Genomic DNA, 17,015 nt, shown 5'->3' with positions numbered 1-17,015 from the left:
AAATAGTGAGAAAAATAATAATTTAGAAAAATAAAAGGAGAAGGAAAAAACAATCTACAAGCCTTCTAGCATAATATAAACCACTACCTAAGCAGAGGACACAACCCATTCCATATTTTTTTGGATGTTTGCTGAGATGGTCTTCTGTAGTGAAGTTGGACTGGGGGCAGGTATACACAGCAATTCAAATTTAGATGTTAAAAATCTAGTTAAGATGGAGTCAGTGGCCACAAATGCATATAAATTTAGGATTGGCAAGCCAGTCACTTGACCAGTCAAATAAGGTCAACTGACTGATCAGTTGATTGCCTATTATTTGACAACAGTTAAAACTTGAAGAATCCCCTAGTTCTGCCTCTCCCCCTCCATGCTTTTGTGAGGAGGTGGAGAAGACTTTCTATCATGCTTTCCTTGACTGCTCGTGCTGCGGTTGCTCTTTGCCACCACTGGGGCCTCCTTGGTGTGCTGGACTTAAACTTCCATGAGATAATATACATCTTTCCAACCCCATACTGGACTGCTGAGAGGTATGTAATTTGCCTTGTGAACTTCCCACTGGGCTAGCTTAAGATGGCAATGCTGAAGAGCCACTGGAGCCAGCTTTGACTCTGGGTCTGATAATGTTCTCTCTCTCTCCTGGCTCCTAGTTCAGATATGCCTGGCCTTTAAGTTTGGGCACTTTGCCCTAAGGCAAAATTTGGACCAGCCTGCATCCCACCAGGCACCACTGAGGGGGCACTACATATTGTAGATGAGGGCTGACTGGTCCTTAAAGTGTAGAAAATAGAAAACCTTCTCTTATTTGCTATCTACTGTGTCTCCAGGCATCTCCAAAGGCAAAAAGCAAAAGAGCCTGAAGAGCTGTTGTGCCGCTCATTTAGTATAACTGCATTTTAAAAAATGACTTTTGTTTTTTAAAGTTGCTATGTATATTCTACTTCTGTTTGATTAATTCATGTGTTTTAAATTTTGTAACTGTTTGGGTTGGCCCTGAGGTTTTGGGATAAAAACAAAGGAAAAGAAGAACTGTTCGTTCTTAAAATTTATTCACGCTTACACTTACCGATCATTGATAGATGCAAGAATTATTAATTTTTTGGGAATGTTATTTGTTTCAGAATAACAATTAACTAATTTGTTTTTTTGTAATTAGCATAAGTATCTAACCGATTTAAGATTAAAGTTTCTCATTTCATTGTTCTAAAAAATAATGTTTAAAATATTGGACCATTATTTGACCCTATTCACCAAGTATTTTCTGACCCATCAAATACCCAACCCTATATCAATTATAAAAATATTTAAACTGAAATTCAGCTAAATGATATAGCTAGGGACAGAGCTTTTAAATAATTTTATCTCATGTAAAGATATTTTCAAAGGATTTATTGCTTTGAGTAAACACAAGCTGTCCCTTTTTGGGAAATATTATTTTTAACTGGCAACATTCCTCAAAGCTACTTAACTACAATAAGACATGGTCAATTTAATTTGCCCCACAAAAATAACAGAATTATAGAAAATTAGGGTTGGAAAGGACCTCATCTAGGTCCAACCCCATGCTCAAAGCAGGACCATCCCCAACTAGATCATCCCAGCCAAAGCTTTGTCTAGCCGGGTTTTGAAAACCTCCAAGGATAGGGATTCCACCACCTCTCTGGGTAACTTGTTCCAGTGTTTTACAACCCACCTAGTGAGACAATTCTTCCTAATATCTAACCAAAATTTCCCTTCCTGCAACTTGAGACTGTCATCTACCACCACTGAGAACAGTTCAGCTCCATCCTCTTTTGAATCCCAACTTCAGGTAGCCGAAGGCTGCTATTAAATCCCCTTAGCCTTCTCTTCTCTAAACTAAATAAGCTCAGTTCCCTCAGCCTCTTCTCAGAAGTCATGTCCCCCAGCCCCCTCACCATTTTTGTTGACCTCTGCTGGACTCTCTCCAATTTGTCCACATCCCTTCTGTGGTGGGACCTAAACTGAACACAGTACTCCAGATGTGGCCTCACCAGTGCTGAGTAGAGGAGAATAATTACTTCCCTTGACCAGCTGGCAACCCCCCCCATCAATGCAGCCCAGTATGCAGTTAGCCTTCTTGGCAACAAGGGCACACTGCTGGCTCATATTCTGCTTACTGCCCACTGTAACCCCCTGGTTCTTTTCTGCTGCCCAGCCAGTCAGTCCCCAGCCTGCACTGGTGCATGGGATTGTTCCGTCCTAAGTGCAGGACTTTTCACTTATGCTTATTGAACCTCATAAGATACCTTTTGGCCCAATCCTCCAATTTTTCTGGGTCACTCTGAATCCTAGCCCTACCCTCCAGTGTATCTATTACTCTCTGCAGCTTGGTGTCATCTGCAAACTTGCTGAGGGTACACTCTATGCCATCTTTGAGGTCACTGAAGACATTGAACAAAACCAGGACAACCCCTGAGGCACTCCATTTGATATCAGCTGCTAACTGAACATCAAGTCATTGATTGCTACTCTCTGAGCTCAATGCTGCAGCCAGTTTTCTATCTACCTTACAGTCCATTCATCCATCCCAAACTTCCTTAGCTTGGCTAGGAGAATGTTGTGGGAGACTTTATCAAAAGCCTTGCTAAAATCAAAGTATACCACATCCTCTGGTTTCCCCACATCAACAGAGCCAGTCATCTCACCATGGATGAGAATCAGGTTGGTCTGGCATGACTTGCCCTTGGTGAATCCATGGTGACGGTTCCTAATCACCTTCTCTTCCAAGTGCTTAGAAATGGACTCCTTGAGGATCTGCTCCATGAATTTTTCAATGACTGAGGTGAGGTTGACTGGTTTGTAGTTCCCTGGATCCTCCTTTTCCCCTTTCTTAAAAATGGGCACTATGTCTGCCCTTTTCCAATCATCTGGGACCTGTCCCAATCGTCATGAGTTCTCAAAGATGGTGGCCAGTGGCTCTGTAATCACCACCCTCAAGTATATCCCATTCAGCCCCATGGACTTGCACATGTCCAGCTTTTTTAAATAGTCCCTCACCTGTTCTTTCACCACTGAGGGCTGCTCACCTCGTTCCCAAACTGCTGCCCAGTGCAGTAGTCTGGGAGCTGACCTTGCCTGTGAAGACCGAGGCAAAAAAAACATTGAACACTTCTGCCTTTTCTGCATCTTCTTTCACAAGGTTGCCTCCCCCATTCAATAATGGACCCACACTTTCCCTGATGCTCTTCTTGCTACCGACGTACTTGTAGAAACCTTTCTTGTTACCCTTGACCAGGGCCGGACATAGTTATGGGTGAACCAGCTGGCCACCCAGGACCCAGACAGAAAGGGTGCCCAAAAATGGTAACTTTTTTATTGTTATTATTATTATCTCTGGTGAAGGGGGGCCTGATACTAAAAGTTCACCCAAGGTTGTCAGGAGTCTAGGTACGGTGCTGCCCTTAAAAACCCTTGCTAGCTGCAACTCCAATTGTGCTTTGGCCTTCCTGACTTCACCCTTGCATTCCTATGCAATGCTCTTATAGTCTTCCCTAGTTATTTGTCCAAGTTTCCACTTCTTATAAGCTTTCTTTTTGTGATTTAGTTTACTGAAGAGTTCCCTGCTAAGCCAAGCTGGTCTTTTGCCATAACTGCTAGGTCTTCCTGTGCATCAGGATGGTTTGTTCCTGCACTCTCACTCCTGTTCTTTAAAGTACAGCCAGCTCTTTTGGACTCCTCTCCCCCTCAGACTGACTTCCCATGGGGATCCTGACCATGGGTTCCCTGAGCAAGTCGAAGTCTGTTTTTCTGAAGGGTCCTTACTCTGCTGCTATCCATCCTTCTTTTCTTCAGGATCCTGAACTCAATCATCTCGTGGTCTCTGCTGCTCAAGTTGCTATCTGCTACATTTCTCAACAATTAATTCCTGTTTGTGAGCAGCAGGTCAAAAAAAGCATGGTCTCTAGTTGGCCACTCCAGTACTTGCACCAGAAGTTGTCCCCAGTACTCTCCAAATAACTTCATGGATTGCCTGTGCACTGCTGTATTGCTCTCCCTGCAAATGTGATTGAAGTCCCCCATGAGAACCAGGGCCTGTGACTGGGAAGTTTCCACTAGCTGCTTGAAGTGAGCCTCATTCACCACTTTCTCCTAGTCTGGTGGTGTATAGAAGACTCTCACCATAACATCACCTTTGTTGCTCTCCTCTCTAACCCTAATCCAGAAACTTTTGACAGGCTTATCTCCAGTTTCATACTGGAGCTCTCAGCAATCATATGAATCTTTAATATAAAGTACAACTCATCTTCTCCCCTACCTGTCCTTCCTGAACAGTTTGTACCCAGCCATGACAGTGCTCCAGTCATGCCAGCTACCCATCCAGTCTCTGTTATTCCAATCATGTCACAGTTCTGTGATTGTGCAAGGACTTCCAATTTTTTCTGCTTATTCCCAGGCTCTGTGAATTTGTGTAAAGGCACCCGAGGTAACTAGTTGATTTTCCTGATTTCTCAGGAAATATGAAAGTACTTTCTCTGTTGCCCCCGCCCCAGACTTGGTTTTCCCCCAGGTCTCCCGCTTCCCCACTTACCTCAGGAGCCTTTAATTCTCCTTAAGCTCTTATCTTTGTATCAAGGAAGGGCTTGCTAGTTATTCTTTCTAACATACACAATCAACTATCACTATGTACTACAAAAGTATCTAGGATCTAACAAATAGGAAAAAGCAGTAGAACACAGACCTGATATTGTCACTTGGTCGTTAAACCTTCCCTGCTGTGATTAGCTATGGAAGCACATATGGTGTTGAGATTAAGCATAGTTCATAGACCTCTGTGGTATCTCAGTGTCACGATAAGTTAAGGATGAAGCACCAGACTTAAATGAATTACCCTTAATTTAGGTGAATTGCAATTCTGCCTACATACAAACATACTTTATATACATATATTTTTATGTGCAGAATGCGTCAAATCTCAAGACTAAGAGGCATTCAGCAAGCCATCATTTATTGAAGTTTATTAAAATCTATCAACTCCAGATGTGTTCTAGCTCACATTCTTTATGAAATCCCACTATGTTTTCTTCTGGCAATATTATGGTTAACATATAATCTGTTGAGCCTGATACAATCTATATGATAGCAGTTTCAAAACACCAAGCATATAAGCTTGAGTTGGCCCACTTAGGTATTTATCAAGATCCACTAACAGATTCAGAGTCTTATCTAAATTTGATCTGAGTAAAATTAAATCAATGCAACACTATCTTCCTGGTACCATTAAGCACCTAAAGTAATTCAGAGATAACTGCCTACTTAAAATCAACAGGATCCTAATCTAACAAGAAAAAGTTAAAAGCCAGAGTTTCACATACTATTTGCACAACACATGCTGTTATCAAATCTAAGTGAAGAAACAGGTCCTGCGTGATCTTTTGTTTATCCTGTAAAAAGTCATGCTGATTGTAACAATAATTCTTCTAGCTAAACAGTTATTTTTCGTAAAGATCCATCCATGTATTTTTTTGTGTGAAGCAATCAATAGGGCTGTGCGAAGTTTTGGTCACTGATTTGATTTGGAGGATATTCGGCAGTCAAATCTCCAAATCTGAATCAAATCAGGAAATCCTTTAATCTCTCTGAATAGAATTGGAAGCCTCCAAATCGATTTGGAGAGATTCGATAATTTGGTCATAGACACAGCTTTATATGTTTTTCCATGTACCTCAAGGTAACAGGCATGGCTCATAAACACTGAGATGGTGGGGCAGATGGAGCATCCCATGGGAGCATGGGGGTAGGGGTCTCCCGGCTCGGGGACTGGTGCCTCCTGGGTCTGGGATGACACCTGGGATCCCCTCACGACTGACTGCTGAGCCAGAGGGAACAATTGGGGGGGGGTCCCCCACATGCACAGTGGCAGACCTGGAAGTGGACCGGAAGTATTTCTAGTCCCATGGGATGCTCCCCTGTGCTCTGGTGCAACACTCCATCTGCCCCACCATCTCAGCATTCACAAGCTGCACCTGGTACCTTGAGGTATGTAGAAAAAACATAGAAAGCTGTGTCTATGGCTCAATCGCAGCTTCTCTGAATCAGAACTGAATCTTGTTTCATATTTGGTCAAAATGAATTGGGACAACAATCCGAATCAGCGAATTGAATCACTGTCCCCTGAATCAGGCCAAATACGAATCAAATACTGCCTGCTTCACACACCCCTACCAATCAACATCATTGGGAAGCCCACTATAGGCTAATACATACAGACATACCTTGTTTTATTACGCTTCGCTTTATTGCGCTTCGCAGATATTGCGTTTTTTACAAATTGAAGGTTTGTGGCAACCCTGCGTCGAGCAAGTCTATCGACACCATTTTTCCATCAGTTAGCATTTTTTAGCAATAAAGTATTTTTTAATTAAGGTATGTACATTGTTTTTTTAGACATAATGCTATTGCACACTTAATAGACTACAGTATAGTGTAAACATAACTTTTATATGCACTGGGAAACCAAAATTTCGTGTGACTCGCTTTATTGCGATATTCACTTTATTGTGGTGGTCTGGAACTGAACCTGCAATATCTCCGAGGTATGCCTGTATAGACCAGTGGTGCTCAACTTCCAGCACATGGAGGCACATCATCTGGCCCCTGAGTCACTTCACAAGATCTGGAAATTTGGCAGCTGGGGGAGCAGTGGCTGCGTTAGTTTGCTGCTCTACTACTGCCAAATTTCTAGACCCATGGGGAGCCCCACAGGCTGGATAACATGGCCCTGTGCACTAAACAGTGCTAGTGCACAGGGTTACTCCATAGCCGGATTCAGGAGAGTTGGGCCAGCATGCAAACTGGAACTGGCATGCCAGATCACACCCACAGACCAACTGTGTACACTGACACCATGCTGGATCTGGCCCGCAGACTGGCCTCACAGTACACTATTTATCCAGCCCAGGGGCCAGACAGGTTGAACATCAATAATACAGGATAACTAAGAATGTAGTTTGTCTCTTTTTAGAGAACAAGGTGCATACCCACAATATTGGGTGAAGGAAATACTAAAATTTTACCATATGATGTTTTCTGAAACTTAACTTTGCACAGTGAGAAAACCTAACTTCTAGAACCATTAACAGTGGAAAATATAATGTGTTATCACCAAAACCAGGGATTGGATGAAGTCTGACACCACAGACCTAAACAAAAATGGATACATAAATTGTAGCTATGCTGAAGTTCCCCTCTTCGCTTGGTGGCATTAAACATTCAGTATGTATTTCAACGTATCTTAATATACTTTTGCACCTTCAGTTGTGATTTATTTTTATATTTTAAATTGTGAGTGGTAAAATTAAAATCTCTTGTTGGGACTGTATTGCGTTTGGGATAATGATGAGTCCACTGATGGCAAGGCATCCATTGCATTGTCAAACATCTTTGTTTATTTTATTACAGACTCTTTCTGTATAAACCACTATTTTGTGACATTTTCATGTGCAATATTTTGGTCCTATTACATTTTATGGGTTTTACTGGAATATAAGAGCTCTATCCTTCTGTGTGCTAAGTAACTGATGAAAGCTGTTTTGCGTCCTCTGTGAAACCACATATTAATTTAATGAAAATGATTTAGATGTTCATGGATTTTATGACATTTTAATGTCAAGTAATTCACCTGAAATAAAAAAAAACCCAAAGAAACTTGCTGATAGCAAACTATAAGCATTTTTATTCTTCCTAATGACAGAAAGTGAATTTTAACAGGCAATAGGTCAGGGCTTTGGGCTACGATCTAAAACAAAATGAAAGAATGAAAACCCATAAAATCCATTTAGCTTCCAGTCTGGGAAGTCTAATATTAAAGATTTATGAATTGCTTACACACAAATCTCTCTCAGTAGAGGGTAACCAAGCTCATACAGACAATCTGCTCTACTCCTAAAGCACTCCACTGCAGGATAGCATGTTATACCCTTTGTTAACATGTGCACCTGACTGGCTTTGTTTTTCAATGTTGCATTTTACATTTTTTTTTATTCGTTAATTATTATTAAAGTGGGCACACTGTGTCAGCAAAGGTGGAGTAGGTTAGCTGTACCACTAGGTAAACACCATAAACCATAAAAAACTATATTGTGTAATATCTAATGGGCACAACCAAGCAAGCCCAATTGTGCATGATGTTGTAGAAATAATATCAGTAAATGTCAACCTATCTGAAAAAGATCCTTCTTACTTAGTTTGTCCATCCTGTTCATTTAAGTCCCTATCCTACAGGGAATTTCAGAGACACAAAACCCTGTACCCATATTGATTCCTGCTGATGCCAACGGGTCTTTGCTCTTCCAACGTAAAGAATGGTACATGTCATGGACTGTATGCTTTCATTTTATGGACCGTATATTCCTTTGTAATTGCAGAGTGCCTAACACAAAAGAGGCCTGAACACAGCTGTAAATTCTACATACTACCACAATACAAGTGATTAGTAAAATAAGCAAATAATAATAAACATACATCCAATAGGAGACATACAGGGAGACTCCTAGTGAAAAGACACCACAGAACATTGCAATGTTATTTTCATGGGCAAATTGCTGTAATTCTGAAATCTGATAGGTTAGCTTGGTGGGTTACACATGCCAGCTTTATGTCAGTCACAGAATTGTACTAGACAATGTTTTATTTGCGTGCACCTTCCATGTAAATAAATTAGGTTTATATAAATCAAATATATGGACATACCTGTGGGGCATAGCCAGGAGGCACATAAATAGGAGGCACTGAACCATTTGGGGACATCATTGGAACCTGAGCAGGACCTAAATGGGTTACAGAAATATTTAGCACTATTCAGCAATATTTTCAACACTGTTTAACAAGCTGAAAAAGTTCAAAGTACATTCTCAGCTGTAGTATCTCTGCAAAGAAACATACGATAATATGAATAAACAAACAACATGGACTCTAAATATAAAATTATAAGGAATGGTATTCAATTCATGCGAACAACAGATATGGCTCTCAGAAAATAAAATGTAGCGAACTATTTTTTCATAGAAACTTCAAATTCTGTTTTAATATGCTTCTCTTTAAAAACAGAGTAATGATCATCAAAATGATTTTAAAAGGGACTAGAACCCAAATACTAGGACAGTACTCGAGAAGGATAATTTTGTGACAGAAACAGCATTGGGAACAAAGAACCCTGGGTTCTCCTCAAATTTGTAATATGTAGCCTGTGTGACTTTAAGCAAGCAAAACGCTTCATTTATTTTTAGAGATGCCAAGCACCTCAAATTTTCCTTTAACTGCAGTGGAGTTAAAAAAGGGATGAAACAGATAATAGTAAAGGTAGGATAATACTTCTCTGTCCTAAACAGGAAGTCTTAGATTTAAGACACTAATGCCTATCAACTGAGTTAAGGGCTGTAGATAGATGGTACTAAGTAAAGACAAAGTTAGAGCTATATGAGCAGATTAGTCTATCCTGTTCTTGATAAGTAAATCTGCTGAAGAAAAAAAAAGACAGGTATAACTCAATGCTATGAGCAGGGTTACAGCAAAAAGCTATTTCTTAAAAACTTAGTGTGTGGTCAAATTTGAAAAGTTTATATAGGAACCTCTTATAACAAAAAGAATGACATCTTGTAAGCATTTTAGTTGAAAAGAAGCTGTTTTAGTCTCTGTAAGTAGCCCATGATTTTGAAGGGAGAATTTAAAAACAAGGTCTTTAGCTGAAAGTGGAAGCAGATGGTTTAAGGGCAAACAAAACATTAAAAAGACTATAGTAAATTTTAGCTGGCAATTATGAGTTCTCGTCAGTACTCCTAATTGAGGCAAAACTCTCAGAGACTTCAGTGGAAATTGTGCCTAAAAAAAACCCTTGAGGAGGACCATAAATAACATCACAAACATATTGTTTGTTTACTGCAAGTTGTTACTGCCCTCTCTCTAAAACCGTCTTTAAACAGAATATTTAAAAATAACTAGAAACACGGAAAACTTAAAAAAAAAATTCACCTGCAAAAACATGGTTAGCATACAAATTGATGTTTTATACCACCTACATATGCCAAATTAATGATAGGGTTGTGATCAGAAACTATATTCTTTATGAGGCCCACCTATTGGCTGTCTTAAGTGTCATTCTTTCTTCACTGAACTAAAGAGCAGCTTTTTCCAAAGCCAATACAAAAGTTGTGCTGCAGTACAGTCAACACAAAGCATTCCCAGGAGGGCCAACATTTCACAATGCACCTATGACCCAGTAATGAAGACATAAGAAACTTAAGACAATATATGAATTTGAATGGGTCCTTTTGTAATGTTAACACTTAGCCCAGGTGCTGGTTTTGCAACATCTATATCTTAACTTCAACATTTTAAAATAGAACATGGTTTCCTCTTACCCACTGCCATTATATTTATGATAAGGATTCTAAATCACTGTATCATTAAAATTAACAGTAGATTAAAACAAGAAGAAAAATAAAGTCTGGCTGAGTCATTATGCTTTTTAATGAATGCAGGTTCCTTGCTGTTACCAATTTCTTCCCAGAAAGAGCACTACTGCTTGCATGACTTGGAACCAAAGTTTCCTTGTGTGTATTCAGGATTAAACAAAAGCACTCTCTTTAAACAAAAACAACACAAAACAAAAAACTCCAAACAGCAACCAAATAACCAGAAGAACCCCCCGCCAAATAACTTTCCCACAGAAAACCTACTTTTTAATTTTGTTTGCAATAACTAATGTAAAGATCTTGATTTTATTTAGCCATAACATATTGAAAAAAAGACTTATGTTGGTATTAGGTATTATTTTTGCTTACTAATAGGCAGGTTGTTAAAGACACATTATGAATTTACTGTATTTTGCCATTATCTATAATAATGATGTTACATTATCAGCTAATAATGGCACCATTAAGTATCTTAACCCTCCATTTTTGTACTGTACTCAGATGGAATTCTGGCTTACAAAAATGCTTAGCAATAATGTCAAATGTAATTAAAATTCAAAGGTTTCCATTACTTAAAATGGAAGTCTAGAATCTTCCATATAAACAAGTCATACAGCTCCTCACAATGAAGACAAAACTGAAGGACACATTACAAACACATATGACAATCACATTTTTCATTGCAATATATGTCTATCTGCAAAATGCCTTACTACACATTAAAAAACACCAGCAAATAAGAATTTTTCCTCATACTTTCAAGATTACCACTGTATCTAAAGTTATGTCACTGATATTATGACAGAGAAAGCTTGCAAAATACTTTCCTTGCCATGCTGAGCATTATGTCCCAAGCAGGGAGGAGGCTCCCCTGAGACATTCTATCACATAATTCACAAAAATTTAGAACAAATGTACAAAACCCTGAAATGAACACAGCAGATCAATTATTATCTGCTGCTGTTGGCTGTTTAAAATCTCCAGCTTCCTTGTTTGAAAAGGACATAAAGAAAACTTATCTTGTACACTGAAGTAACATAAAAAGGTAGCAAAATTAATAGCGTATGATTTTTGATGCCCTGATCATTAACAGAATCTGAAAAGAAGAAATTTAAATCCTGTAAAATTCAGAACCACCAACAAAACTTGTTTAATGACACATGCAAATAGTTTCCTGTCATTAATATTACTCATTTTCAGCTTTAAATATTCAATTTTGAATTCATCAAGCAGTTTGTTAATTTAATTTGATGTAATATTCAAAGGAGAAACCAAGTATTTCATCAGCCTATGTACAAGGATCCTTCCCAGATGATAACTGTATACAATAGTGCTCTTACAAAATCAGTGTTCATAATGGCCTCCAAATGTAATCCCTTGCTGCTAATTTTATGTTCTGAGAGACAGGGAGATCCTTAAAATGCTGTGCAACAGCACAGGCACACCCTCTATAACACCAAATTATAATAAAGTAAAACAATGCATAATTTTACACAGTGCTACATCTATTTATATGCACCAAACCTCTGCTACATTTCATAGCTATTGTATATCTGACATCAACACACAGGCTGCTTTTAAACTACTGCAATGCTTTTCATGTTTTAACAGAAAAGCAGAGTACTGCATTAAAACAGTCAGCAAATCTTACCACTCATTTTGTTTTTACTGTAACAGCAGAAGAATAAACAGAATCCAGTGAACCAAGGTTGGACACGTTAGCAGCTTTAATTGGAGAATGGTTTCGCTTTTGTCAAGCTGTTTTGAGGAAAAGCTCCTTTGACCGAGTCACATGATTATCACATGACACTGAAGGGGGGGAAGGAGGGCAGGGAGAAAACTTCAGGTGTGCAGCTCAGCAATTTGTTCTTGTAAACACTGCACTTATTCTTCCACAACGAGATTATTATCTTTTAAAGAATGCACTACAAGTGAATGCTAAAGCTTGTCATACATGCAGTAAATACAGTTCATGTTAAAGAAGTGGACGGCTTCTCTCAGTGGATCATTCCTACACAGTAACACTTCATTTGCTGCCTGATGTTTATATTCTGATTGCTTTTGTAACCTACTTAGTACTACATATTAATACTTGCTGATATGAGTATTTACAGGAGTTCTTATATTTTGAAGATTTTTACGTTAATTAAGCAGAAAAGCATTACTGCAGCCATGTATTATACCAGATTTACCTTCTAAACTGATAATCAGGAACACATGAAAGAAGACATACTCCTACATACCTGTTTTTAAACAAACACTTCTGGAACCATGTTTAGTAAGCTGCACTGGCTTTGATACTAATCTATGTGGACACTGCAGCTCGTGAACACTGCTATACTTAGCAATAGTCTAATGTGAACAGCTATGAATCACTCCCTCTTTGTTATTCCCAGAAGGAAATAGTGTTTAGGATTTACTGCAGCACATTAGGTTAACTATCTCTCTATAACTGAACGCCCACACTTTGACATCACACAGGCAATGATATGCATCACTGACGCAAGCACTGACAGGATCAAACACAAAGGCCAAAGCAGTTGAAACAATAGAGTGCACAACTGACGTAACAGCACACCCATCTAACACTGACAGACTGCAGTAAATCAATAGTCCTAGATGCCAGGAATAGTTGCAAAACTCTTTCTTTTATGTAACAGAAAAGATGTGGAAGTTTTATTTTAGGTTTCCAGCAGCTACAATAATTAAAAGTGACAGATGACAACAGCAAACAAGAAGTCTATATTTGTCTTTAGGTTCTGTCAGGAAGATACCATGAAATACTAACTCTAAGTGACAAATGCTAGAAAATGTTAAAAAGAAAGGATTGAGCCTACTCTTAGAAGTAGCCAATGTGGTCAAAGAAATCAGTGACAGAAAACAAAAAGAAAATGCCCACAAAGTTTGGGACTTGAGCTTAAGGACAAGGCACAAGCAGGAGCTGCGAGCACAACAAGGATGCAGAATAAAAGTGTTTCAGTGTAGTAAATCTAGTGTGTTCCATACACACTAAATTGACAAACGACAAAACAAAACCTACCATCTGTCTAGCTTTGGCACCAAGGCTTTGTGATATGTGACCATACAGTGAGGTACCCAATTTTCATCTATACTTTTTAAACTAAGTGCAAAATATACCACTTAGAAGATTGCAGTGAATCTTAGAATACACAAGGCTTGACGAAAGACTGTAAAGGCAAAATGCTCAAATAAATCAGATACTTGAGGCACTTAAGAAACCCTATCCTCTTCACCTAGAGACTTGAGAAATAATAGATCAAAGGGCAGGGAGCTGTGAAGCGTGACCATCTGCAATCACTCCTAAAGGCTCCCTTCCAAAAATATCCTGGAATTTCTGGAGGAGTGTATGCCCATTCAAATTGAGAAGATAAAAGAATGCCATTAAATCCCCGTATGGAGGCAAATGCTTGGAGAGGAAAGATCTATATAGGACTCCATAAGCAGCTGACTGACTGATGGTGTTTTAGGGCATGGATACACGTAGTACATTTCCAATAGTTTAAATGAAACTGAAACATGAAGTAGATATACCTACAAATTTGCTAAACTAATTTAAAGCCACCTGGAACTGGTCCAAGCACTGCCCTCCTCCCTTCCCCAATTCAGTGGAGCACACTGCAGACACGGATCAATTGCAGGCTATTGAATTTATTAAACTCACATTTAGGAGAGAAGTAAAAGTAGAAAAGTGAAAATGGGCTCAGCCACAAGTCACTCACCCCCTGGAACTCTCAAAATATTGGTTCAAGCACTCCCCTCCCAACTCACCCATTGCAAACCACAGTACAGCACTTGACATAATTCTGAACTGTTTATTAAATCAGTTACATTTTGGAATAGTTCAGTCATTAATATGTGTCCACACCCTTATACTGGCTCAAGGATTTTGTGGAAACAGAAGATACTGGTTCTTGGCCCAAAGAGTCAAATATACTTTTATTTGATTTTGAAAAGTGAACATAGTGCAATACTGCAATATTTTTGCCAGTTATAAGCCCATCTCTTTAACCAAAATAGGAGATAAAATTTTAACATGTACAGTGGAGCCTGAAAGCTTGCAAAGGACTTTTCTCCAACTATTTAGTTGGTCTAATAAAAGATATCACATCTACCCAAAGAACCTTGCCTACCCTAGCCTCTATCAAGATGTATGCTCTTTTCAAGATGCCTCAGTAACATAGTAATACAGGCTATATGGGGCCTTATTTATCAAAGCACTCACATGACAACAGAGACTAATACCACCTTATCTCATCAAAATTTCCCTCTGATTAGGAAGCCATTCAGCCACATGGAATCACTATCCAGTTTTTTTTTGCATGCTTGAAATCTTCAGTTTACATTGAGCTTTTGTAGATAGTAACAGACACAGCACCTCTATCCACTTGCTTTCCAGGGCTGGGAGCTGTGCCAGAATTCCCGGTCTGCCTGGTTCTGCACGTCCTTGCGGGTGATGTCCTCAGTCCACCAGCTGTCCTGGTAAGCTACATCCTCCACCCACCAGGCTGAGCATCCACCAACTAGTTCTCTGATACTGTGACCAGGTGATCCAGGAGGAGGGTCCTGTCCAGGGTCCTCCTCTGGTGGAGCTGGCACATCCACAAGGCCCTGGCTGTGGGTATCAGTGACCCTGAGGCCACTTCCAAGCTGCCACGTACCACCTCCCTCCCTGTGTGCAGCTGCAGGCCCTTTAAAGCCATGAGAAAGAAGCTGTTTCAGTTTGCAACATTTCAGAGATAAGATGCTCTGTAACAGGAGCCCATGTGCTGCCTGGCTTCAGATTGGGGGTAGGGCATGCATAGGTGTCCAGAGAACATGGTAAGTCAGGTAGCTGGTCAGGCCTGGGTCCAGGCAGCCATCGGCTGAACCCCGCCATCCCTGTTCACTCCACTTGGGCCGGCTGGCTGCTGGCTATAGGCAGCCTGCCTCCCCTGCCTCATTCCCAGAGCAGAACAGGCCAGGCTCCTGCCAGTACCTGTCACAGTTCTGGACCCTGCTTGCCCACCCGCCTCCTCCTGAAGGTCAACTGCTCTACTGTGCTGCCACCTAGCCCACAGTGCCTGGGCTCAGGGCTCCTGGACAACTGGAATGAGGAGCTGGCTGTGCCCCTGCCTTCCCTAGGATTTTTTATGGGTAGGTGCCCTGGGGCCAGAGCCATCCCTAGGGATTTGTGGGGCCCAGGCATATCAGCCCATGCAGGCCCAGGGGGTGGCAAGTGGGCGGGGAGAGTGTTGGCGAGCAGCTGGAGTGTAGAGCCAGTGGCGCACGGGAGCCACAGCCATGGCAGGACCTGTATAGCACTGTCCATAGGGCCTCCCAAAGCACAGGGCCCAGGGCGGTTGTCCCTATTCGCCACCTCAGGGACAGCTCTGCCCGGAACCAGCCGCCTTCTGCACTGCTGCTGCACCCCGAGTGTGCCCCTCCTGAGTCTGTTCCAGAAGGTGTGCAAGAGGCTGTTTGTGTGGACTGAGGGGTGCCTGACCCACTAGGCCCTGTTGCTGCCGATTGCCATAGTGCCCTCGGCACACCTGTGCACCTGGCATGGGACCATGAGCTACAGCAGCGGAGGGAGGGGCAAACCTGGGCTGCCCCACAACCTCCACCACCACCAGCTGGAGGCTACCTGTAGCTGGGCTACATGTCCCTGCCCCCTGCAGCCATGGTGGACATCACCACTGGCATTGACACATTCCTTGGCATGTGAAAGACATGTGCCTGCCTAGCTTTAGGGTCATGGGCTGCTCAATAAAGTTTTGCACTGTCTCCTGCCTCCCTGTGGGCTGGGGGGGAGGGATCTGGGGATCAGGGAAGCATGGCCAGGTGGGGTGGGGGGGGGTAGGGGCCAGAAGCATGGGCTGGGGTGGGAAGGGCCCTTTCCCCAGTGCGGGCCTTACCATGTGGTCAGAGCTGCTGCGGCTGGTGGCTCCGTGTGGTCATGGTTGTTGGCGATGGCTCCGGGTAGTGTCTTCAGATGGTGGGCCACAGCAGGTGATATGTCACTGTGAGTGCCAGCCCAGAGTGGGGGCTCAGAAAGGCTGCCTGTGCTGCTGTAGACAGCACAGCTGTGGCCTGGGTCCTGGACCACGAGAACATCCATCAGTTGCCGCATAAAGGGCATGGACTCACAGGCACTCCCCAACCGATGACTGCAATCAGTGATAGCAATCCACTGTACCCACAAGGCTTTGACCTTTATGTGGCACTGCAGTGTTGACCAGTTGTGCCTGTCCTCCCTCATCCAGCCTGATGGCTCCTCATAGATGTGGGTGTTGGAGCACCCACCCTGCTTGAACTGGCCCTGCACCTCTGCTTGACCCTACAGAGCCACAAGGTCACCAGTCTCCTTCTGCGACCAGTTGGGACCCTGGGTAGCAGGCGTGGGCATGGGTGTTGGTGAGGATGAGGCCATCGTGGGTCCTGCACCAGCTCTCTGGTCCTCCACATGGCTGTCCCTGTGCTGCTGGGCCTCGGCAAGTGCCTGCAGTACCCAGAATGGGACTGACAGCCACGTGTCTGAGGAAATGCCCTGCATCCCCTGAAAGCTCAGGATAAGCTGTTGGGGGTGGG

The 17,015-nt window shown here is 41.7% G+C and overlaps 1 protein-coding gene across 6 annotated transcripts in view; it reads right to left on the bottom strand.

The window, feature by feature from the left end:
* Positions 1–17,015, bottom strand: part of FNDC3A (fibronectin type III domain containing 3A) — a 232,899-nt gene that overhangs the window by 83,450 nt on the left and 132,434 nt on the right. For 5 of the 6 annotated variants that reach the window (XM_090025998.1, XM_090026004.1, XM_090026012.1 and 2 more), the window contains one exon: positions 8,707–8,783. In XM_090025998.1, coding sequence (XP_089882124.1) covers positions 8,707–8,783 — 77 coding nt within the window. Of the gene's footprint in view, positions 1–8,706; positions 8,784–12,078; positions 12,202–17,015 lie in introns of those variants that run through there. The other variant, XM_090026036.1, reaches the window with a different exon arrangement.

The sequence above is a fragment of the Crocodylus siamensis genome, chromosome 1 (assembly GCF_052110815.1).
Source record: "Crocodylus siamensis isolate JL-2025a chromosome 1, ASM5211081v1, whole genome shotgun sequence".
Classification (NCBI taxonomy): Eukaryota; Metazoa; Chordata; order Crocodylia; family Crocodylidae; genus Crocodylus; species Crocodylus siamensis.
Note: the sequence above shows the minus strand (reverse complement) of the source record. Positions and strands in the feature narration are given on the sequence as shown.